At 46.6% G+C, this 25,754-nt stretch overlaps 1 protein-coding gene across 1 annotated transcript in view; it reads right to left on the reverse strand.

Moving 5' to 3' along the window:
- Positions 1–6,159: 6,159 nt before the first annotated feature.
- Positions 6,160–25,754, reverse strand: part of LOC8052969 (teneurin-m) — a 109,675-nt gene continuing 90,080 nt past the window's right edge. The window contains exons 19-24 of the mRNA XM_040207508.3: positions 24,647–25,333; positions 22,384–22,744; positions 22,019–22,284; positions 20,352–20,654; positions 14,172–15,777; positions 6,160–8,406 (exon numbers count right to left, since the gene is read on the reverse strand). Of these exons, the coding sequence (XP_040063442.2) occupies positions 7,541–8,406; positions 14,172–15,777; positions 20,352–20,654; positions 22,019–22,284; positions 22,384–22,744; positions 24,647–25,333 (4,089 nt within the window). The 3' untranslated portion in view covers positions 6,160–7,540. The remainder of the gene's footprint in view (positions 8,407–14,171; positions 15,778–20,351; positions 20,655–22,018; positions 22,285–22,383; positions 22,745–24,646; positions 25,334–25,754) is intronic.

Here is a 25,754-nt window from a genome sequence, read left to right on the forward strand (position 1 = left end):
AGCTCCAACACAATGTCCGCATAGGGAGTCGACTGGCACACACGAGCATACGACGGAGTAGATTGTCGGTCCACAAACGCTACACAGGACTGCGTACATTGGGGACTCCTCGACGATGTTGTGCACAATGAAGAAAAAGTTTAGTCGCTCCTGGTACAGGGGCCACACTTCAATCTTCTTGGGTCTAACTCTTCGAGATGTCTCAGCCGCCCCATGATGACAACGTTAGGCTCGTCCTTTTTCGCCATATGCTCTCGTCGTTGCCAAGTTGTCACGAAGCTGTCGTTGCTCAAAAAAGTGTGGTTGCGTGCCTCGGAGTTTGAATTTCTTCATTCTCGTTGTTGCCCAAAGCTTTATTCAGGCGGCCGACATGGCCGTGCAGAAAAGAGGAGTTAGACAAGAGACACGTGGTTTACGACGAGTCCCCAGAATGACAAACGGTTCGGTAAAACCAGCTTGACTCGCCTTGGCTCGACTTCTGCTGACTCGCCGATGTTGCCAGATGCACACACACAACACTCACGACGCAAAATTCCGTTTCATTTTAAGTGCAAGATCCAGGCTTTCAATGTCGCTACCAAGCATGCACGATCATGCAGTGGTAGCATCGTTCAGGGCAACATGCTCACGCTCATAGCCTCAGCTTAGTAAATGAAACCATAGCCCCTGTATCCACTCTAATTCTCCAAGTCAGTAGTAGGCTGAAGTTTATCCATCACTACAAGAAGTTGGGAGTGATGCTGAGAAGTCTGGGAGGGTCGTCGCATGTACGGAATTGACTGATCGACGTGCAGTTCCCTGCAAGATGATGTCCTGGGTTGGGCAAGGTTCGAGCATGTTGGATGTTATCAGGAACACTTGGTTACACAGGATCCGTGGGGGCATGGCGGTCCCATTGACTGTGGCCATATGTGCCTGGGGTGTCACTGCTTCCCGAGTGCTAGCCAGTGCCAACCTCTTGAACATAGTCACGACACTGCCTCAGCATCCCAACATTGAGACACTGGAACTGGTAGCAGTGGTCTAGGAGAGCCAGAGGAATCGCTGTAGTTGGATAGAAACATTGCAACAGATGCATCAGTCCTCTAGGCATAAAATATCTTACACCTTAGACATATTATTCTCAAAATTGTAGATTCAATGGGGAAGCAGAGCAGTCAAAATTTCACCAAACAGCTAGCTTGGAACATTTCTCGGAAACTTCACAGAATGGCAAACATTCTATAGCTTCTAAACATACTATTTACAGTGCTAGAAGCTGGCACTCTTGTCTCGTATTTAGAAACAGTTATTCAGTCATTTTCACCTCATCGAGGATGCACAATTGGGAAGATGATCAATCCAGTTGTTTTATTCACATTAAAGCGAATTAACGAATAACTTTAGAATGCTGACAGGAGCTATATCAGTTAGTTTTGAGTGACATTCAGTAAAAGGAAGACAAGTGAATTTTTTTTTCTTTTTAATTTTGTGAGTTTGAAACAAGATTGCCTGCATTTTCTAAGAGCTAAAAAAACATGTAGGGATATTATTTCTACTAGTTCAAACATTTTTTCTTGTTTTTTTGCAAAAAAAGGAGGTACTTACTATTTTTATTATGCTTTGGTAGCCGCTGGTGCTGAAACTTGATGTCCTAGGTGGCATTCCTACAGCGATTCTCTATGACCTGAGGGAATCCTGAGGCAGTTCGGCTATCCCGTGTGTGTTTAACCGTTCAGCGGTCGCGGCGGCGCTCACGATCTTGGGCCAGTCGCGTCGGAGGGATGCGATCACTTGGCAGTGGTTCGCCTCACGACGAGCAAGTTGGCGATGATTCTGTCCTCCGCAGGAGAGTATGGCTTTGCAGCGCCGACTCACTTTGTCACTGGGGTGGTTAGGTGCACGCAAGTCACCTGGCGAACCAAGTACTCTATGTAACACCGACACACATTCACAAGGTGCCTGATCACGTCGCCGGCATCAGCCAAACGCCTGCTTGAAGAGGCAGTACGTTAGTAGGTACGGTAGCCTGTTTTCAAACCGAAGCTCGCGGAATGCGTCTACGACGAAGACGATGGACGGCCTTCTCAACAGCCGGAGACGCTCGAACCAAGATCAATCTATACCGCCGTGATAGTGACGGCGGAAGCGCAATACGGCATCCAGGATCCCTCGCAGACGTAGAAGTGAACACGGCAGCCGAAGATCGAGCGTGAGGGACAACCAGAGCAAGCAAGCACTACCGAAATTAACGAAAGAACTGTGCCACTGTGCGAGCAAGCTGTCAGCTGTAGTGGCACTGGCAAAGCGCGGGAGGCTCGGCTTACGGATCGGCTTATGACGACGTTAGGTTGGCTAATGGATTTCGCCCCACGCTTCGCTTTATTTTTTTGTCAGAAACTAGTGAGCGCAACTTTCTATCCCAGTTTTTTGTTATATTTTCTTGTCCCAGCAGACAACACACACAAAAACAAGTGTTTTGCCGTGTTAAAATTGTTTATTAACGAAAACGTGTTCTATGTGCACGAGACGAATTTGCGATCGCAATCGTAATAGACATCACTTAAATGTCATTTTAGTTGTCGTCTGGCAGGTCCCATCTTGAATGTCATTTGAAAACCTGAATGTCATTTGGCGTAAATGCCATTTTAGCTGCCGTCTGACAGGGGTATAAGAAAGGAACGCGACGGACGGCCGTTGGGGAGAAAAAGAAAAAAGAAAAAAAAAACGCGACGCTGTGGCGCCTTTTTTGTTTTTTTGTTTGCGCCGCGTCAAGCGTGCAAGCGTAGAGGGAAAGAGAAAGTAAAAGAGAACGTGCATTGCAAAGAAGCCAACTGTCAAGGGAGCCTTGCGGAGAAGCGCACTACCAGCTCAGCCTACTCACGCCGACGCTCCTTGAAGGGAGAGAGGGAAGCGCTGCGGCTTTAGATCTAGGTGGTGTTGGCTATTGCCCCGGTAGCCGCTGACCCTCGTGTCCTCGTGACGCCACTGCCTCGCCCTAAGCAAAGCGCGCATGCAGGCTACCTGTACCCTACTTCATACGTGGCGCCAGGTACAACGCTGTCAAAGCTGCTGGCGCGACAGTCACGCGCTCGCGCCACCAGCATTGACAGCGATGCAAATGAGGTATAAAATTGATACAACCTAATTGTCCCATCGGAGGTACTCTGTTTATGTTGTAATGATGCTCTCGTAACTGGAGTGACTCGACTGGCGCTCTCGCTGCACCACCGCACGCGCGCACATGCAACTGCCGATGCTTCATCCAGAGCAATTAGCTCGCGCTTTAGCCCGTGCGAATACGGTGTCAGACTCACCTTTCTAACAACGGAAGCACCCTGTCACGCTCAGACAACCGGACAACCTGGGGCCCTAAACTCGTCAAATACAAAGTTGGAGGCAAAGTTGACAGAGCGCGCCGATTGGACAATCACGACAATGACTTCGCGTTTTTCTCGTCGACATCCAATCGGCACGCTCTGCGAACTTTCGGCTACAACTTTGTATTTGACGAGTTTAGGGCCCCTGCAATGCTGTTTGGTTCGGCGCCATCTAGCAACTGAAACAAGAAATATTGAGTACCCCTGGGAGTGGCGGCTGCATTGTTCAAACGTGAGCTTTTACTCTGGTGGCGCCGCTGAGCCAAGTGTCTGAAGCAAAAAACACAGGGTATCCCAGGAAGCCGTGATCGCGTAACGTGGCAGTGGAGCGGAAGCTACGGCCCTGGCGGGCCAATCGGAACCCGAGTGCCTATCGCCGGAGCGCGCCTCAACTCCGGAGAAGTATCAGGCTTTTCGCTGCGTCATGCTCCAATACGTGTTCGTTGCGCTCGTATACGTCGCGCATTTCGAAGCCTTCGGCACGCAATGTGGGGCTTATCGGTTACCCTTTGTCAAGTTACGACGAGACAGGGTATAACCGTGCGCTCTCACCCTGCTGGCGCTGCCTGGACGTTGCCGGCTGGCTATAGATTTCGCCACCGGGGAACAGACGCGCGACAGCCGTCAATTTTGTTTTTATTTTCACGTTTATGTCTGCTTTTTCCTTCCTTAAAAAATATTGCTCAGCAAAAAAAAAAAAAAAAAAAAAAATGGAGCACAGACAGACACACACACACACGCACGCACGTGAGCGCGCGCACACACACAAATAATACTTTTTTGGCCTGTAGGCCACCGTGCCAACCGTGCTCTCGGGATCACATTACAATGTACCGCGATGGACGCTACAAGCTACACGAGCCAATCTGTAGTTCGTAGCTTGTCCCGTAACTTTGCGCTCTCCACGTCGCTCCGTCCAACCGGAAGCCTCCGAGCTCCGAGCTAAGAATTGGCTCCGGTAGCTCGTAGCGTCCTTTGCGGTTCATCCTAAGGTGAAACCAAGTATACAAGTGTACACCTTCATACCGACTTGCCAGCGCCAATTCGTGTTGTACATAGACGTGAAATATACTTACTTGGTGCATTATTATTCAGCTGCCTCCATGCTTAGCCTTTGACTAGACAAACGGCTGCTGCCGTTTGTTTAGTCAAAACTGAGCCGCTGACGCAACCGTCGCGAATACTTAATTTACTTCGCGCCGCCACCCGGAAGAAGGCGCGGTTCATATTTCTTTACGCCGAGCCGTTCCCAATGAATCGGTAACCATCACATTATATCGCGGTTCCGTGCCGGTTCGGGTTCAATATGAAATGTTTGATTTCGGTTGCAGTCTTGCTGCGGTTCAGTTAAAAATAACGGCTTTGCTCCGGTTTCCGGTTTGGTTCGACACTGTTTTGGTTGCTTCACTGAGGGCGGGCCATTTTCATCCTCGACGGAGCATACACCAGTGAGACAATCAAGCCATCAGACACCTCCAGTCCAATGATGCTGTTTCAAAAGCCACTTCCCATGCCTTAACGAATTGCACCATTAGCCCGTAGGCCCTATAGATAAAAATGAACACAGCTTGCATAAGAATCGAGCCCATTCCATACCCACTCCACTCCGAGAAAAATACTTCTAATTCCATTCTATTCCGGGGTCGCGAAAGTGCGGAATGATTCCGGAATCATTTCAATTCCAAAGTGGCAACTCCGCAACACTGGTTTCTGCGCAATAAACATTAAAAAAAAAAAGTAATGCGAGGAAAAGAAAACGACAGGCAAGGTGGAAAAGGTGTTCATATCGTCTATTCCCAGTCTGCATACAGATATATGCGCGTGCACACACACACGCACGTACACAGTCACTTGGATACATCAGTAGCCGGGCATATAATTCACTCACTTTGGCCTTGTAGAACCGCGGAAAGCTTTACATAATATCTACAGCTCTCCTGGGCACAGGTGTGTTCAACGCGCTGTCACACCTCACTCATGTTAACAGTGTTCTCAACTTTGACACGAAGCAGGCACAACAGTGAAGGTCGTGAGGTTTCACTAGCCAAGTCTTTCATTTCTCACAAACGAGCACAGTCAACAGCAGGAAAGAAACTTTGCAAGAGTCGAGCATTACGTGAACGCAACATTCAACAGGTTTCCCGTGCACTTTCATAAATAAAAGCTAAACATTATTTTCAATGCTATCAACGTTTTCTAAGTTCTTACAATTTAAACTGTAACAGAAAATATCTTCAGTGTTGCTCTGTGTGTCTGTTTTTTTCTCATTCTAAAAGCAATGTGCTCGCCTGTTATACATCCCTATGATTACAACCTAATATTATGCAATTTGTTATCGCTGATACCTTCGTCAAAGTTAAAAAAAAAAAAAAAAACTCATTATGCACGTATATCTATTGACGCACGGGTGTATAACTCAAAATAAGCCCGGACAGATCTTGTCTGCACATCACAATCGAATGTCAAATTTATCATAGAATATTTCAGACCACCCTTGTTCTAAGACGTGAATGAGAACATCAACTCTCAGATATACCTGATCCTAAATAGAGCTCTCAGGAACGAGTATGATAACCTAGAGTTTAAAATTACATTTGCCAGGTTACGTAAATTCCTCAAAACAAGCGTTTCAGTATAAATCGAACTGTAGAAATACTTGCGGATCAAAAACTCTTGACTCTACAAAAAAAAAAAAAAAAAATATATATATATATATATATATATATATATATATATATATATATATATATATATATATATATATATATATATATATATATATATATATATATATAATCACAGAATAGATCATAGACAAATTCAACGAAGAAAATCATCCAGACTCTTGTAACTGACGTGATCTTACAATTATTTCGTTTAGTTTTTAAGAAATCGTGAAAGGTTTTGAAATTAGTGAAAATAGTTGGCGTCTAATGAGGTGTTGCGTGTTCTGCCATGTATAATAGCCTTCATCCCGTCGGAAGTAATGCGACCTCTCCAAATAAAGCTTTTGTGAGGGCGTTAAGACGGTTTAAAGTACTACTAAGAAATTCGAGGTATTTGGAAATGCGGTTCTGCTCCGCTGTTTTCTCTTCCCAAGATCTGTGATGAGACGCTCAATATTCTATTATTTATACCCCATTTCATACCGTGTACAGCGCCGTTAAAGCTACTCCCGCAAGCGCGTGGCTTTATGTGTCATTTATACACCGCGTGAAAATCATATCTTAGCTAAAGACCCAGGCTCGCGCCAGCAACTTTGACTGCGTGATGAAGTAAGGAGGAAACGGCGCACATGCTGCCCACGGTTTGTATGTTTGCACCTCGGGATTAAGAAAACTTTGTGGTTTCCCAAGTTTCACATCAGCGAGATGCTTATATATATATATATAAATATATATATTTACAATTAAAAAGAGAAAGAAATCGCAGGATGACGAAAAGTATAAAGGAGAAAAGACGCGCTTTGAAGGGTTGCGTAGAGCTTTATTGCATTCGGTCAGTCGACTCAGGCTTGAACGTGACTCTACGTTTCGACATGGGTCAGGGAGGCCTGCTGATGACTAAACGTCGACTGATCAAACGTGATAAATCACTACGCAACTCTTCTAAAAACATCTTTTTAGCATTATGTATATGTATATTTATATATATTTATATGCAAACAATTGTCACGACGCCACTGATGATTGCAACTGTAAACAAACTGATGGCTTCATATTAGACCAGGCACAGTATCACGAGTAGCCCAACTCCGGCACCTGATTCACTGCAGCTGCATACAAATTTATAGATAGGTGGACTGGACAACTGTAAGCTCTAGCCCGAGTGTCGGCATGAATGGAGAGAACACCGACCCAGTTTCGCACGTTTGAAGAGGCTTGCTGGCACGCAGCTGCGAAACTCGTAGTCCCACGAAATAAGAGACCAGGACTCGAATCATCGTTGTAAGAGCGCGGAAGTGTATCGAACAATCCGCCCACGTCTGACACTAATGTGTCTATGTGAGTCATTCCGAGTTAGAATGGGGTAACAACACATGGTCTCGCCCATGAACGTCTCGTAGTGTCACAACCACACTTCACCAGACTCCACGCCAAGGTCACACGACGACGTACCACGACCACTCGTATTAACGGTACCACGGGCTGTGGAGCATACTGTGCTCACTCTGCAGTAGATCACCTCTTCCTCGTAACTTTCCGAAACACAATGTTCGACGGGTCGTCCGCCAGTTCGGGGAAGGAGTCGACGTCGTGGTAGTAGTCCCCGCGGTATCCTGGCACCGAGCCTGTGCGCAGGATGTGCTCCTTGTCCTTGTCGGTCCAGCCGAGGGCACCGCCGTGCTGGTCGGTGAGCAGGACTTGCCGCTCCTGCGCCCAGCGCTGGCTCACCGCGTGTTTCTTGGCGTGCCACAACAGCCGCAGGCGCTCGCGGTGTGGCACCGTGCCGTAGCGGATGTTGAGGATGGCGTGCGCCGTGTGGATCCTCACGTCCGACACCTGGGCTCCCTCGTCCGTCTTGCTCTGGTGCACGGTCGTGTTGATGGCCGTGCCCAATCGTTGCAGCTGCGTGATGTCCTCGTGGAACCTCCACGTGCTGTCCTTGACGAAGTAGAACACGTCCTGGCCGTGCATCACCAGGTGAAGGTCCAGCAGCAGCGAGTTGTTGAACACGGACGTGTAGACATCCCTCTGGATCGGGTCCGCCTTGTCGACCGTGCGTATCACGGCGCGTCCAGACATCCTTGAGACCGTGATGCCGCGGCCAAAAGGGACGTTCAGGGTGCTCAAGTTGGGCACCGCGTTGTCCGCCGATTGTTCCCGCTTCACCTTGGATTTTTCGACGCTCGAGAGCTGGGCGAAACTCTCGAGCCTTCTCCGCACGGCGCACCCGTAGCCAGACACCAGCGGGACGGAGGGCAGCGGCAGGTTATACGTCCGGCTACCAGGGAACAGGAGTGCCGGGGCACCCCTCAGGATCGGAGGCCGCCCCAAGCCCAGGCTGCTGATGTCGATCCCTTGCTTTTGGATCCAGTCGTTGAGATCTGCACGGGAGTCAGATATTCGTATTTTTTAGCCCAGCAAGATCGCCGGCCAGCAGGTGCAAAACCAGTGATGCGGAAACGCGAATGATATTCATACCGTTCGCGTTTTCGTGTCCCGGCCTTGTGCCTGGTGCACGAGTGGTAACTTTAGCGTACCCCCGCGCTTCCCACTTGGTTCAATTCGTCTTGAATGGACTGATATAGTGGTTTTCGATGATGCTCAACCCTATGTTATTTTCACAGATGAACAATTGAACTAGTACACTTAACTTCATTGATGTTCTAATTAGTATGTTCTCTCCAGCCCTTACGTTCGGAGTGGCTGGCAGTTAGTTCCCGGGAAGAGTTGCTTTTTTTCTCAAGCATCATATTTTTAGGGATGTTTGAATATCTTCGCAAAACTATCTGCTACAAACACTTCGTCTGAGGTATCTAGTCAGAGATATCCAATGTAAGAAATCAATCAATCAATATACAAACGTCTAACAATCCCTGGGGCAAACACATTCTAAAAAATACCTCCCAGACAGCAAACGTGCTTGGGCTAGCTGGGTGCAGGATTGGGCCTTGACCCTAATAGACTAGAACGGCGCCAACCGGTGAATTCGGTCAACTGCCAGCCTGGCGTTTCACAGTATTTCCCACCCCGGAACTCCTCGGAACTGCCAATAAAGGAATTTCTTTGACGTTTCTTGATTATTTTTTTCTTTTTTTTTTTTTGATCTGACTGAGGTACCACATGAAGTGGAGCCCTCCTGGGCCCCACGAGGGCCCCACGTGGGCAAAGTGGAATGGGGCAGCTCTTGCAATACCCCCCGTGGGACCCATGACGGTTCGACGAAACAAGCCTTATAATTGTTAGCCAGCACCATGTGCTGAACGTGAAATAAAGACCCTTGTTTCAAACCTTTATTCCATTCTGCAGCTCCATTTCGCACGCCCACCATTTGAGAAATACAGCAACTCGCACATGTTGTCAACCATCAATCTACTGTTCACGTATTCTCACAAAACTACTGACCATTTTTGTTTTTTATAAGGCATCAGATGTGGCCCAAAGTGTCATCCGGTGGCACCGTAGAAAAAATATAGTATGCTGTTTGAGTAGACGACACAAAGACTTCCTTTGAATGACAGGGTAAGGTAACGTTGGGGTAGTTTGTAAAGTCCCCGCATTACCAAGATTGAGTGACAAGTGAATTCCCAACCTGGGCCACCTGCATTTACTTCGTTTGGAGAATCTTGGCTGAGCACTGAACTGCCACTTTGGCCCTGGCTGCATATGATATATTTATTACTCCATTTTAAAATAATAGATTCAATCGGGTCCGTCCACACCGAAGGGCTTGTGGGGCGGAGCCTGGAAGTCAGCTTTGTGCTCATGTTTTTTTATCTTTTCTTTCCACATCTTGCGCTGAAACACATAATAGCCACAAAAACAAAACAAACGACAAAAATAAATAATAATCTCATTCACTGAGCAAATAATGTCACTACGAAAAAACACACACAGCCAATCTGTACACTTTTACCAACGCCAAAAAAAATATATATGTATACAATACAATACACAACAGTCTGTACATCTTTTATTTATTTAAACACTATACTGCCTTTCCGAAAAACCGATGTCTCACGCTTATTAATTATCGTTTTGAAAGCACCACTTTTTTACTCATTTTTTACCTCCTTTTGCGACGTAAGACAGGTAAATCACGCGGAAGTTTATTAAGGTGATAAGGTTTATAGTAATTTCGTGTACGCCTCCCGTAATTTGTGTGTATTCGTGGTAGTGCATATCTATCACAGTGTATTAGAGGTTTTGTTTTTAGGAGTTTCTTGAAATCGCTATTTGAATAATAAGGTTTGATTATATAACATATTGGAACAGTTTCTCGAGCGGCATTATGTTCAGACATACCTGTTTTTGAAAAAGTTGCTAAAGTTGAAGCCTGGGCGAGTTGGTATGACATACTTAAAAGGGCATACTTCTGGCCACTTGATTAGCTTTGTGCGCATGCAGTTTGTTTGTCTTTTTAGAGGTGATACTTCGTTTTTTTTGTGCTTTTGTTTTGGGTGTTTTTTTTTAGGCTGATTTTCTTCATTTTGTTCTCAATTGTGCCTATATATTTCTTCGTTGAGTCCAATAAAAATTCAGTTGCGAGTCAGCGCTCTGTCCGTGTCCTTCTTTACCCTGTCCGTCGTTTTTTGCGCTGTTTCAACGTTTTAAGTGTGTTTTTGAAGGGGTTATAACTTCACATATTTTGATCCGTATGCAATATTGTTAAGTATTCTGAAACTTATTTTGTTGAAACCCTAAATTCTGCCACCTGAACACGATCTATATACTCTGAGGCCATATCGAAGAACAGATTCGCCCAATGCTAAGTAAACCTTTTGCGGTAATTTTGAATCCGCGCCGCTTCGAAGTTGGTACTACCGTAATATCCCGAGTAATCGCCCACCCCCCTACCGCCTGAAATTCGTTAAAAAAGTGGGGTGGGCCATGTCTCGGTGGGTGAGCACAAACACTTAAAAAAAAACGGAAAAAACCCGCCTATTTTTCTCTGCGTATCTAGCGCTGATGCACAAGAGATACATCAAACTCAAAACTCGATTTAGTTTCATTGTTTCATAGAAAAAATGCTCACGAAAGAATATTTTACAACTATAGCGAAGTCCGTTGCTTGCATACGCGCTATTAACACCGCCGATCTGCATATAGCGCGAACGTTTGTTCCGTGAAAGAACGTCACCATTATGTTCTCCTAGTTAGTAAAAAAAAAAAGAAAGAAAGAAAAGTTTACAACGAAATAGAAAAACCGACCAGGCGCAACGAGCGAGCGAGCGAGCGAGCGAGCGGACCAAAGAAGCGACCAAGAGCGATGCTGGGAAAGCGGGAAAGCCGGCGGTCGCGTTGGCAAATACTTTGGCGTCGGGCCAAGTCGGGCCTTGTCAATTGCAAGCTCTTGCGCAACTTTCTTGTTTGGTGCGTACATACGTGCGTCCGTGCACGGCGGGCTATCAATGCACGGTTGGGACGCTCTGCAAACGTCTGTGTAGGACGTTCCAGCAAAGCTTTATTTACGCTTTGGCTTTGCCTAAAATATTGCACAACCGCGGTCGCGACGGGCGGGAAGAAGGAGCGGGTTCGCGGTGACCTTACTTCGGCGGAGACAGACTTTGACCTAACACTCCGCGGTTACATTAACAAACTCTTATTTTGTTATCTCCATCGTTTTCTTTTCGCACGGATACACGACCACTTCGGGGTCGATCACGGAGGAAATGCGTAAACAAAAAGAAGTCTTTCCCTCCTTCGTTTTACTTTGTTACGGACGTACTCCAACTGTAAGGTCCGCGGCCGCGTCATTCGGGTAGGATGAGTGTTCGCGGATCGCGGGGTCCGCGTTGGGGTATTTGAAGGGGTGGGCGATGACTCGGTGCTTTTTCGGAAATCGATATTGGCCCAAAAAACGGGTGGGCGATGGCTCGGGGATGGGCGATGACTCGGGATATTACGGTATATATATGTTGAAGCGACTCCCAATCGCTTTTTAACGTGCTCCACGTGTTTTCTCCACTCCATGCACTCGTCAAAAGCTAATCCTAAATACTTAGCATTACCTTCATAATTCATCTTTACATAGATGTGCTCACTTCGATCCTGATTTAAAAACAGTAATTTACCTAAAAGTCTACGCTTGCACATGTGGATTTCTGATACGCATTAGTTTAGTTTTATCGAAGTTAAAGACGATTTGATTACTTGAAAAACAGTTTATTATCGTAGATATATCATTCTAAAACAATGGAACAGCTCTCTCACAATCCTCATGTGGGAGAATAAGTGCGGAGACATCCGCATGTTGAAAAAAGAAGAATTCAGTTTTACCTTTCCCAGATCATTGATATTTCATTTATTTAGACTCGATGATTATTGCATGTTGAATAACATACAGGGTCCAATGCCGATCCCAGTGGTATTCCGAAGTTAATGTTTATTTTCTTACTCACCATAGTATTTTCTTGACTGACTGCGACCTGTCTGAGAAATAGTTAACAAGGTATTTTTTAAAAAAAAGGTCCTCTAAATCCCATCGATTTATTTTGCCGTAACATGTTTGAATGGTCAATTGTGCCGTAGAGCCAAGATTGGCTAGACAAGAAAACCCTATAGAACTGCTAGGCCGGATAGCCAGGCTGGAGCAAGCTTGCCCCACGCTGCAGCTCGGTGCATGATCCGGGAAAACATTGCCCTGCTGCCCCTCAACTGGGAAGCGGTCCACTGTGCTTCTCGGTGTATATTGGTAGAATCTACATTTTGCCGTTTTCCTATCTTTCCAACTGCTAAATCAAAGACAATATCCTTAAACGAGATAAACATATCGTTTACCGCTTAGATCTTATGTTGAAAGAGTTTCTTTCTCGTCAACGGGCCGCGTTTATTTAGCAATTTTTCCGATTTATTTTTGTCTCATTAGGATCACGACCGGACATGGCAGAGCTTCGCTGGGTTGTGCAAATGCCAAAACATGCGTTGCTGCATTTGCAACGATATAGTATTTGTTTCCTGATTCAATTAGGTGTACAGTAAATATGTCTATATATATTTTTAACGAGTTGTAGTTTTAGTTGTCATTCTGGAAAAGTGGTAAACGTATTCAATGGAAAACTGAATTTTTCAATACGTGGGTGCACCGGAACAAGCGTTCGGAAACAAATAAAATAGCTAAAATTGATATTGTTCCGGGATGATTTGTACTTTATTTCAAGGCACTATAACGTAAAGACCTTTCCGACTTTAGCCAAAATTTAATACGATATGGTTTCCATACACCAGATCAGAAACTATAAGAAATATAAGTTGATTTATTCATTTCAGACATGAAATCCGAAAGTTTGTAATAAAATGAGACACACTCGCGACTATTTTATGAGTGTTCAAGGTTTATATTCAAAGTCATTTTTTATTTTTCATTTTTTTATTTAACTTTCGAAAAATCGCTCCGTGCCAAAAGGAGCCTTCCGTTGTTTTTTACCCACGCCACTGTTACATTGAAAACCGAATGTTCTGGATAGGATTCATATAAGACAAGATAGGCGCTGCTGAACTACCGGGTACGATTAAAAATGAAGCCTACTTATTCCGCCCGCATAAACAACTACGTATCAAAAAAAAAAAAAATAAATAAAATTCGGTGAAAATGTGACGCTGGCGGTGGTGATAGAATGCCAACGTTTGAGAACATTACGTTACGTAGATACAAAAATACAAGCGAAAAATTAAATCTCTGTGAACCGACGTCCACCTAATTATATTATTTATGAAGCCAAACAAAATTACGTTTTGGGCGCCTGCAAAATTTATTCCAGTGAAAAATTCTTGTGATCAAGAAATACAATAATACCATCTTTCTCGCTGATAAACTTTTTTTCTGACATAGGGTGTTACATCAGTCAGAAAATTATTTTTATCTGTGTGATATACATTAATTAGGCTTATACAAATGTTGGCATGTAGAGACATATCGTTCTTCTCTTGTCATTTTGCTCCAGTAAGCATCATGGTCTCAAAATTTAACATTTTCTCTCCACCGCTATGCGTCACAATTTCACGGAACTCCAGTTTTCTACATTGCGTAGTTTTCCACATGAGGGTCAAAAGACCGGGCTTTATTTCTTCGATCAGAGTCGGTACTTAAAGGCCCACATGGCACCCCCGTTGTAGGAGCATTCCTACAAGATCTTCGGAGATCACTCACCCATCTTACTGCGACGGTCCCTCTTCAGGTTTACGGGATCGTTCTGGTTGAACTGGTACAGGTGAAGTTTCCGCACGTTGGAAGCCTGCTGCAGCACCTCCTCCCACTGCGGCGTCATCCACTTGCCCATCAGGGAGTCGTATATCCGTTCTCCGAAGTGGATCAGCCCCGTGAGCGGGTCGAAGATGCCTCCCTGGAAGTCGACCGGCACGTAGAAGAGCGGCGTCGAGTCGTAGATGATGTGCCCGTACGGGCCGCGGTACACTTCCTTGACAACCTCGCCGTACTTGTCGAACACTAGGGTAGGGCTTCCGTTGTGGTCCGTGGCCACGTAGTAACTGTCTTTGTTGACGAGCACGTGGATGAGGAAGTCGTTCGTGTCGTACACCAGACTCATGCTCCTCCCGTCGGCGTTGTTGTAGACGTGCGTCACGAGGCGCGGATTGGCCGGATCGGCGTAGAAGAACTGCGTCATGTTGCCGAAGTGGTCTTTTCGCATGGCGAGCCTGCTCCGGGCGTCGTAGAAATAGCGCACTTCGTACTTGCCTCGTCGCGTCCTGTAGGCCTTCGTCAGCTGCCCCTTAGTGTTGTAGAGGAAGCGCTCCTCACCCCTCTGCACGACGAACCCTCGTCCGTCCACCACGAAAGGCGTTTCTCCGAATCGAAGAATGCGGTCCCCCACGTCGTGCAGAATCTCGATCTTGTTTCCCATGTACTGCATCGTCACGATGTTCCCGTTCGCGTCGTAGCTAAACTTCCAGTGATCCTTGCCCATCATCTCGGTCAGCTGCCCGTCTTCGTCGTAAGAGAAGTTCTGCGTCCGGAGCTGAACACCGCCGGTCAAGCGCATCAGTGTTTTGGTCTGAATGACGCCGTCTCGGTTTCCGTACTGGACGTCCATGCGATACATTTCCTTGTCGCCGATTAGCAGCGAGCGCTGGTGAACTCTGTGCTGCGGGTCGGTTTGCTGCACGAAGGTCGCCGTCCCGTCCGACACCGCCGTCTCGTTGGGGCTCACGTCAAAGAACCTGAAATTGCCCACCACTTCGCGGCGTCCCGTCTTGGGGGAGTACGCGTACTCCATCTCCGGAAACTGCAGCGTTCCGATGCGGACGCTCAGGGACTTGACCCGAAACCATTTGTTGTAGCGGTAGTGAAAGTTGGCCGTTGTCAACTGGAATTTGCTGTAGAATCGCGCGACGCACTGAGTGAGCAAGGCGCCGTCGTAGTAGTACTCGTGGCGCACCTCAACGTCTTCCTCGCTCCAGGCTTCGGACCTGACCAGGCCGGTGGCCGTGTGGTTGGTTTCCACCTTGCCGCCCCCGAACACGACCAGGGTGAGCAGAGACTGCTCGTTGTAGCGGTACAGGACGCGGCCTTTGTCTCCGGGAAATATCTTGAGGATCGGCAGACTTCGGTCGTTGAAGTGGATTATGCAGGGTCCGGAGTTACCCGGAGGCGTATAGTAGACCTTGTAGAAACCGATGGATACCAGCACAAGGAAAGAATGCCGGGTCTCCTTGGGCGTCGTGACGTGGAGCAGCCCGCCGTTTTCGTCGTAGTGGAAGGTGAAGGTTCGTCCACTCGGGAGGATGACCTTAAAGGGCTGAAACGCAACGAGGGCACGCAGTCAATTACATGTTCAAGGTACTTTAGTTCCTTCATTGTATACTAAACTTGCACTCCCGTAGTTTTATATACACCAACTCAACTCTCCTACGTCACGCCGCGGTGGTGGCGCGCCGGACGCACTTCCGGTCTGGGGCGGTGGGCAGAAGTCGCCGCGCCAGACATGCATTCCTGTGTTCCTTTGGAAAAACGAGACAAAAAACCTGCCTTCTCGTCAAAATGCTGCGATGGGGGCTTTACCAAGAGAGTCTGGAAAGGTTTGAAGATCAGTTTTCATGTGTTTCTGCCCCCTCCGTTCGTCCGAGAACGTGGATAGCAGCCGTGAAAAGGGCAAACCAGACGCTGTCGAACTACGATTGCGTGTGCGGGCCACAATTTGTGGTCACCAGATGTTTTTGCTTTGTTCCAACATGAACGAGAGAAAAACCCCAAGTTGTCCGGACCACCCACGGATTCAGTGCGTCTTCAAATTCGCACGGCCGCCTGATCGTTCGAACTTTCGTCTGCTCTTTCAAAATTGTCTGCTTTTTGTCGTCTGCTCGTTCAAACAAAAGCGGCCCGTAGACCAAACTTTGACCCGGTGATTTCAATAAGAAGTAATTGCAGGCCTCAAAATACTTAAGTAGGCTCGGTGTAAACAGTAGATACAAGATGTTAATTATTGGTACCGGTGGCCATCACCTACTTGTTACGCTTGGTCTGTTCCCGCTTCCGATTTTCAGTATCGACGTCGATCATCGCCGCTACCTTTTACACTTTTGCGGCACGAGCGAGGTCGCGACCGAAAATAGCTACAAGAACCTCATCATGGTTTTGGCGTCCATTCTGCAGCGTTCATGCGAATGAATCGCCGCACGTCAAATTATTTACGGAAAGTTTAGCGGCGTAACGAGCCTTGATAATTTCGCTCAGGCGATTGAAGTGGTAAGACATTGCGATGAGGACGTAGAATCGACAACTCCAACGCGAAAAAGAGTATGCAGACACACACAGACGCCGACAACGTGACATTCGAATGGTTTGTTGACGCGGGACGCGGTGCTTCTTGCCCGTACTCCATTGCGCGTGCGTTCGAACTGTCGTCTGCTCTTTCAAACTTGGCTGCTTTTTGTCGTCAGTTCGTTCAAACAACACCGGCCCGTAAACCAAACGTGGGCCCGGTACTTGCGATAAGAACTAAGTGCAGGCCTCAAAACACTTTTGAAGGTTGGTTGGGGTAAGTCGGCTAAGTGTAAACAGATACAAGAAGTTGTTGATCATTGTTATCAGTGGCCATCACCTACTTGTAATGCCCGATTCTACTTGCGGTTTTCAGTATCGATGTCCACCATCTCAGCTACGGTCCACGCTTTTGCAGTCCGAGCGACGTTGCGACTGTAAATAGCGAGCAGAATCTCATCGTGGGAGTCAGGCTTTAGCGCCCATTCTGCGGCGTCCACGTGAAATGAATCGCCGCACGTCGCATTATTCACGCAAAGTTTTGCCTCGATAGTTTTGTTGAAGCCGCTCAAGTAGTCAGACATTGGTAGGAGGACGTAGAATCAACAATTCCAACGCGAAAAAGAGCACGGGGACTCCCACCGACGCCTACAACAACGCAATTCAATGGTTTGTTTATGGGCGACGGCGGACTTCTTGCCCACCATCCACCGCGCATGCGCGGCGCCGGTGGCGTCCACTAGGGGCGCTCCGGTTTGTTTGTAAACATGAGTTGGTGTATATTGAGAGGCAGCGATGATTACGTAATAAAACACGGTATACGTTACGCATCAGTTAAAACATGACTACAAGATGACACGGGCAAGGGTGGTCACATAAAGTTGACTCAGGTCATCAGTAACGTTAGGTATGCACAGCGAAATGTCCGAGTCCTGAGCAGAAAGTCGGACCGCAAACGGGCTGGTGGATATTACTAGACGTAACACAACCCCGAGGCTGCAGCGCGCGAAAACGACACACACACACACACGCAGACGCGCGCGCACGCACGCACGCACATACACACACACAAAGTTTCCAACGCAGCTGAAAATTTACTTCACTTGCTTCTTCTTCCAACCCAATTTCAACGGCTCTTCGTTGGCTGAAGTTCTAAAGATTTAAGAGTCACAATTTGAAGGGACTTAAGTTGGAGCCAACACATCAATGAAATTGGCCATACTCCAATGAAAAAAAAAAAGTTTTATCATATAAATTTAAATCTTAAATCTAAACCTGTAGGGAAACTAATGGCGTACAAAATGTATATTATGCCGACTTTAGAATACGCGTCCATGGTGTGTGACCCTCATAAAAAAAAAAAAAATCAAATTGACGAACTGAAAATGGTTTGAAGGAATGCGGCAGAATTTATTTTATCGAGCTAAAAAAGCGACATAATTCTGTTATAATATTTTGACCCAACTTCATCTCCCGTTGCTCTTGGTTCGATGACAATTAGATGGATTAAATACATTTCTGATGATCTCCCATCACTTGTACAATGTCGGCTCGAGCTATACTCTAAATCTTCGCGACTAAAAATAGCTTAGTTGTACACAGAAACACCAGTTTAAAACACAGAAATATCATATCGACACATATAGGTATTCGTTTTTCAAAATAACTTTAGGTGACTGGAATAATCTATTCCACAATATTATGTAGATAAGATGCCCACGGAAGTTTTTCAAATGTTATTTCAGATTTATGCATTATAAGCTTTTAAATATTTTTTTTTTCTCGTCACAGAAGTGATAACTAGTGTTGACTGTTCAGATGTATTTCTTGTACCACTGAAGTGTAAAATGTTTTAATTTTCTCTTCTGTATATACACGTATTCTAGGCTTAATGGGAGGTTTTGTTCTGGTTCTTTTTTTGCATTCAATTGTATATTTTATGTGAACTTTTATATTTCAATATAACTTCTAAACCCCATACCTTTCGCAGCCCCTGTTAAAAACAAACAACGTTTATATTTAAAAAGAAAAGAAGTTTAGTGCGTATGGCGGATCGTGGGCCTATTTAAGGATGTCTTTGCTCAGTTAGACTCTGAATGGAATTTTCGTGTTATCCGTCCCCGTTTTTTTTTTTTTTTTTTTTTTTTTTTGTTTTTGTTTCTTGGTTGTCATGTCTGACTTACTCCATTGTAGCGTCTCTAGAAGGTTTTAGTCACTAAAACCTAAAGTGCAAAAAAAATAAGGATTTTGTTTTTAAATAAAAAAAAAAAACTCAGACTGATTTGATCTAGATCAGATTTATATGATTTAAATCAGATTGATTGGACTTAGTTTTCTACAGTTAGAAACTGGATACTTAAAGTATACAGTTTAATTAACAACTTTCTATTGGTGCGAATTCCGCCATACTAGAAGAAAGACAACTTACGAAGGGAGTGAAAATACGCAGGCGGGCGGGCAAATATGAGCTCCATAACAAAGAAAACCGAAACTGGGAATAAACGAAAATATATTTGAGACGGTTTGTGTTTTCGTCCGTTATGCTATGTATTTCAACTCCCTTTTTTTATTATTATTATAAAAAAGCTTTCTTTTTTTAGTTGTTAAATTTTTTTTTTTTTTTTTTTTTTTTTTTTTTTGTATTTTGAGTTGCGCAGAGTAATGCGCTACGCAACTGAGGAACGAAGTGGAAAGTAGAAAGAAAGCTCAGCGCTCTGATTTGCTAGCACATTGCATTTGCTGGTGTTTAGACTGATGTAAATCTTGTTCACTGAATTATATTTCCATTTAAATACAAAACCAATACCCGTCAAAGCAGGAAATGAAAGACAAACGGCAAATAAAATGTACTTGTGGGATTAGGTTTGTAGCAAATATTTGAATGAAATCACCATAGTAAAAAGAGTCTGATTTAGATCGTGGCTTAAATATTGCTCCATATGATTTAACTTTTAGTTTAAATCATAATTTATCTCAGGGTTTAAATCATCATTCAACTCACAATGTAAATAACGATTTAGCTCACGATTTATATCTGGATTTAACTCACTATTTGTATCATTTTTTACTTTTATTTCCCATCCTAGTAAAAACTTCGTATCCTTCCAGGAGTTTCTTCTCCTTCTCGGAGGTCGAAACCTCGTTCGGAAAGAGCCACCGGTTCGGCGCAGCCGTAGAAAAGGCAAGGTGCAGCCTTTTCTACGACTAGCAGACAACGCCATCCGGTATTCGAAATAGTGGTGATCAATCCACATTGACAAACGGGAACCAGAATTCAGGGTAGATAAATGGAGCTGGGTGAGTGGCAGTCCAATAACTGTCAATCTAATTACATCCCAGTGAATGTTACTTTATCGCTCATGATCGTGTCGAAATTGCAGGTAAAAACTCTGTGAAGTAAAATAGAGCCTCCGACGTCGACGAGTTTTGCTTCAAACCACGTCCGCAGCAAGCGTTCACACGAAACTGATAGCGCGTGACAAGATTTCTCCGAGATTGTTTCCATCGTGTATGCATTGAGCCGTGGGGACACTGATCGTGCGAGAGTCACTCTTTCACTCGGGCAGCGGCGTGTTAGGTTGGCAAAGGTCCCGTCAAAAACGAGCTCGTTACCTTGCTGATGGAGTCGTAGGCATACTTGATGGCAGCGTTGTCGGCCAACTTGACTTCGGAGAGGTGTCCCAATCGGTCGTACACGAAGGTCTCCGAGAGCTGGCCCTGCTGCCAGCCGGAGAAGCGGCCGAGGCGGTCGTACATGACGTTCAGGGGCATCCGGGTCTCGGTGGGCAGCCACTGAACGGGCCGGGCGAAGCTGTCGTACTGCACCACCAGGAACGGGCGCCTAGAGCTGTTGTAGAGGATCTCCCTGGCAGCCACCCAGTCGTACTCGGTCGTCAGGTACTGGGTGCCGTTCACCTGCAGGTGGGGCGCCAGGCGGCGGGGTCACACAATACAATCGCGCTCCAGTCTGCTCCATGTTAGCCAAGCTCACGGCTAGATTTGGAGCGCTTTTGGGACAACGTCGGGCTGCGCGTAAGCATGTGCAGCGGAGTATGAATTCAAAAAACTGAAACCAACGCTCAAATTTCCAAGAGGAAGCCCCAATTAGCCTTTTCGCGGCTGGTCTCACTAAAGAACCCTGGCTACGTGCAGGAATAAATACTTATTTCTTCCAAAAAAAAGAAAAAACAAAAAAAAAAAAAACGACATGTGGAAAATGTATGAATTTAAAAATAAGAAAAAAAAATCCTCAAGAATCTTAAAGACTGACGACCAGTTCGCGCTTTCCACTTTTCCCTCGCTTCCTCCTCCCCCTTTTACACTGTCCACCGTTGCCTGTTTCCTTCTCCCCCCAATGGTGAGGAGGATCTTCTGCCTTGCAGAAGCTCAAGTCTGGTCGTCGGCCTTTAAGTCGCTAATCCGAAGGCGTTATAATTTCGAAGGCCTAGAAAAGGTTTTCTCGTTTCCTTTTTGTTTATAGTAAGCATGCCGGTCGTGGAGGTGTTTTGCGCAACATGTTTTTAAATGCTTCTGCGCTGCTCTGTTTTCAGCGTGTGCGGTTCAGGTCGTTGCGTGTTTTACTTCTCTCGCTGTACGTGTGAAGCAACTGATATACTATTGGTATGAAGTTTTCCAACGTGTTCGAAATGTGCTGACTAGCGACTGTATTCGGCTACGTGCTCCACTGCTTGCGTAATTCTTACGGTGAAAAGCGCTAAATTCTGCGCTCCTTTCTTTTCTTCATTTACTGTAAACTCTTTCCTTTACTAACCAGTAGCACTTTAAGCCCCTTGGCGAAATTAGTTTTATGGGAATGCGTTTGGCCGTGTAAGCGAAGCGTTCTGCTTCGTCTGTGTCAAATTTAAATCAGAAGTACCATAACGTCCTCCTGAGTCTTTAGTGATTCCTATGTTTCAAGAAGGTCGAAATTGGCTGTTTTGTCACAGCAACAAACACTTTGGAGGACTTTTGGCCGAAGCCAAAATGTGAAAGTAGACGACTAAGAAAACCGCTAAGTCAGGCGGGAAAAGAGCTAAATTGGCAACACTGAGTACAAAAGCGCACATTCAGTGCATTCCCAATGAGACTATTATTAGGTGGATCTTGGGCCAGCACAGCTTCTGGACAACAGGGGCACAGCCTGAACACGAGTGATACAACCTGACCCGAGCATTAGGTTCCGTCACCGAAAGTGCGAGAGCACTCATGTCCGAACTCCGGTCAGTGAAACAGACTACCCGGCACCCTCGTCATCTTGGAGACTCAACGTTGCTCCTCACCAGTAGCACCCTCTCGACGGCGGAGATGGAGCGGTGCCCGTCCCGACGCGAGTATTTGAGGTCGTAGCGCCACTGGAGCGTGTTGGCTGACTCCAAGTCCCAGTACAGGGTCTGCCTCACGGGCACCGGGAACATGCCGGCCTGGACCGGGAGCAGCTCGCGCAGCACTCGGTGCGTGTCCGCCTCCCAGACGGCTCCCGCCTTCCAGGGCGTGCTCACCTCCACCGCGCCGTCCTGGTGCAAGATGGTCTCGATGGACACACCGCCTGCAAGAAGGAAACACGCCGCGATAAGAAAAGAGAAAAGATAGCTGGTTCTGGAGATTAAGAGATGACGTCGGGTGGCACTGGTAGAGGAAGAGTCACCTCGCGAGGTGATGACAGTGAGACCCTTGACGGTGACAACGCTGCGCGCCCCTTCTTGGACGGCCGACACCGACGCCCCCTTGTCGCTCAGGTCGAACGACAGGCTGGTGAGCCTGCCGCTGGGGTTGATGACGTCGGTGAGGCGCCCGTTCTCGTCGTAGATGTAGTGGAAGGTCTTGCCGGTCGCGTCGTAGCGCGTCACCAGCAGGCCCGCCGAGTCGTAGTGGAAGTGCGTCTGCAGGTTGTCCGGGTCTACGAACGACTCCAGTAGCTTTTCCTTCGTTACGTGGACTCTGCACTTCTGGCCCCTGGCCGTCTCGATGGTGTGCAGGCTGTTGCCGGAGTCTCGCAGGAAGGCCACCTGCACGAGAGGACCGAGAGATGCCGGTTGCCATTCGGTCGCCTAATTTCAGCTTTCGAATAGCTCGAGTCAAGGAACACGAAACTTAATAAAGAATCTAGTCGGAATAGCCCCCTTAACAATTCAGAGACCTGGTGTTGTATATTCTACTCAGTGTTAACCTTTCTATGTGACGTTGTAAAGGTGCGGACTAGCCAAGTTTACACAGTGCTGCACGCCACACATTTGCATCGCATTGGCCCCCGCATATTCCACTTGAGTTTTGGGACGTGATGGCGAGTCAGAAAGGACTCGTGCCAAACCTACAAACACAGTAATGAATGGACACTTCATGGATGCAAGTCCCATGCGCGTGAAGATAGCTTTGACGGGCAGTCACAGCCCAACACGTGCGTATACTCGTCGCTTTGAGATACGAGCAGATGACGCGCTACACACACAATCTTCTAAAAGTGTACAGGCCATGCGGACAAAGACATCGGGGCAGCCAGATTGCTGATGTGTAATTGTAGTAGGCTGGATCGCTGCTCGAGGCATGCCTTGCTGTGGTCGAGTGGCACCACCAGCAGCCATCGCTTGACACCAGCAAATACATGGGACTCTACGGGAGACATGGGGAAAATCGCCATTTTCTGCCTCATTAGGCTGCTCTCAACCATAAAACTTATGGCGTTTTCCGAAAACAAAGTTTTATATTTCGTGCTGAAATATGAGGAACGTTAGAACAGAAACATTTTTAAAAATTAATATTTTGGCGTCAACAGTCGAGAGCTTGGACTTTGTTGGGAGCAAAATAAAGGCTCGTTCACACAGACCCGTTTTCTTACGTTACGTTATGAAAAGTCACCGGAAAATCTGTGCTTCGCATTGAGCGTGGCTACTAATTCAAGAACATAGCCTGGCATGCATTCGAGACTGTGACGGTGACGACGAGCGAGGACGGTGAGTTACCGTGGCAACCAAGGACACAAGGCTCGTCGTAACGTAACGTGAGGAGTTGAGCTCGGTTCAATTTTTCTCACAGCACCGTTTTCTTGCGTTACGTCGAAGTCACCGAAACATGCGTGTCTCGAAAGTCGCGTGCCAGGCTATCTCCTTGAATTAGTAGCCACGCTCAATACGAAGCACAGATTTCCCGGTGACTTTTCTTAACGTAACGTAAGAAAGCGGGATTGTGTGAACGAGCCTTAAATGTGGCGGTTCAATGAGGCAACGGTCACCAGAGATCATTTTTATTATCTATTGAAATACTTCAAAGGTTTTTTGAAGCTATCAGGCGGGAATCGTTCGCAGTCATCAGACCTTAGCAGACGATGCCAGATGGTAAGAAATAAAACCGGGTACATCCCCATAATTTCAAGCGTTAATATCGAGTGTTTATTTTTTTTTCCGTTTTTTCCCCGAATTTTTGCTTTAAATTGCAGTCAGGGCCTCTTTGAGGGACTAAAATTCGATTCATAGCGCTTCTTTGTTGAATTATTTTTTTTATTTGACATCGGGGGCAAGCGAAGCAGGCACAGCCATTTGCTACTGGTGTCAAATAAATGACTAAAAAAGGTTAAATGTGCTCCGGCAAATTTAATTTTCTTATTCGGCGCTCACAAGCTTGCTGAAATATCGCGCTGCTGAGACTAAAATTTTTTTTTAATCTTATGCAAATCTGAGGACAGCAATCTTTGTATTCCCACGAAAGGGACTGTACGTATTGAAATGTGGGAGACTCAGCACGTGGCACTTCATTCTCGGCATTTCCACGTAGTTCCCGATGGGGAAATAGCCACGCCATTCGCTTGGCTTCCACACTGCCTTAAAGCCCTCTACCGTCGGCGACACGCTCTGGAGGAAAGCAGACACGCAGCACCGCCTTAACATTGTGCGCGTCGGCGTAAACTTCGCACTTACCTTATTCCCAGACGTGTCAGTGACGGCGCTCAACTTGCCAAAACTGGTGTTGACGTTGTAAAGGAAGGTGTACTTGGTCTTCCCCGTCAGTATGCTTCTAGTCACGATGTGCTGGCCGTACTTGTTGAAGACGTACAGTTCGTGGCTCTCGGGCTGCGCAACCTGGTACTCCTGTTGGTCGTCAGGCTCCGGCAGGTACGGCACGGCCGACAGGATCCGGAGGCTCCCCAGGTCCGCAATGTGCACGACGCCATCGCTGGTCACCGTGAGCGAGGATACGGCCTGCAGCCTGGTGTCCACGGCCAGGGAGCTCTTGGAGCCACACGAGGTGCAGTTCTCGCAGGGGCTGCCCTCGGGGCACTTGCCTTCGTCCCTGCCGGCGAAGTGGACCAGCTCTCCGTCCGGGCCCAGGGCGCGCACCTTGTACGAGTCCCTCTGGTCCACTTCGGCCACGTACAGCATCCCCGTCGGCCCGAAGGCGAAGCTGATCAGGGTGCCCAGGTCGGAATCGTCGCCCATCCGGCTCTTCTGGGTGGCACCGTCTTCGCTCTTGCAGTAGACGGGCTGGCCAGCCACCACCAGCAGGCGCTGGTCTTTGGTCAGGCGGAGGATCATGTGGTCGTCGATGAAGTAGAGCGAGTTGTCCAGCGGGTTGATGGCCAGCTCGGTCGGCCAGCGGAGCTTTGCCTGCGGCGGACCGACAAAAGAATATAAACCAACTGCCTGACGTTAATGAATGAACGAGTGAATCATTGAATGAGTCGCTTGAACCGTGTCTCGTTTGAATGAAATCTGCGGTGAACATTTGTAGCAATGAAAGAGTCAAATTGCCATCCGGAGTTTTGAGTGTATAAGTTAATGGTTTGAATATTTGCGTAAAAGTACATAAACTAAACACCCACCCCGTGGAGAAGGAATTGTTGAAAAACGACAAAGCTAATTTGCAGTGTGTTAGTGCAAAACATGCAGTATGCGCTGGTATCCCAAGGCCGTGGTAAAAAACATCATGCATGTAAAATTAAAAAAAAAAAAGTTGTCAGTGAGAATTGGCATCAAAAGTGAATTGAATAAAGTAGAAATTACAGAGCTTCAAGAGTGGTTAATTATA

This window comes from Ixodes scapularis, unplaced genomic scaffold (assembly GCF_016920785.2).
Source record: "Ixodes scapularis isolate PalLabHiFi unplaced genomic scaffold, ASM1692078v2 PGA_scaffold13__105_contigs__length_92229423, whole genome shotgun sequence".
Lineage (NCBI taxonomy): Eukaryota > Metazoa > Arthropoda > Arachnida > Ixodida > Ixodidae > Ixodes > Ixodes scapularis.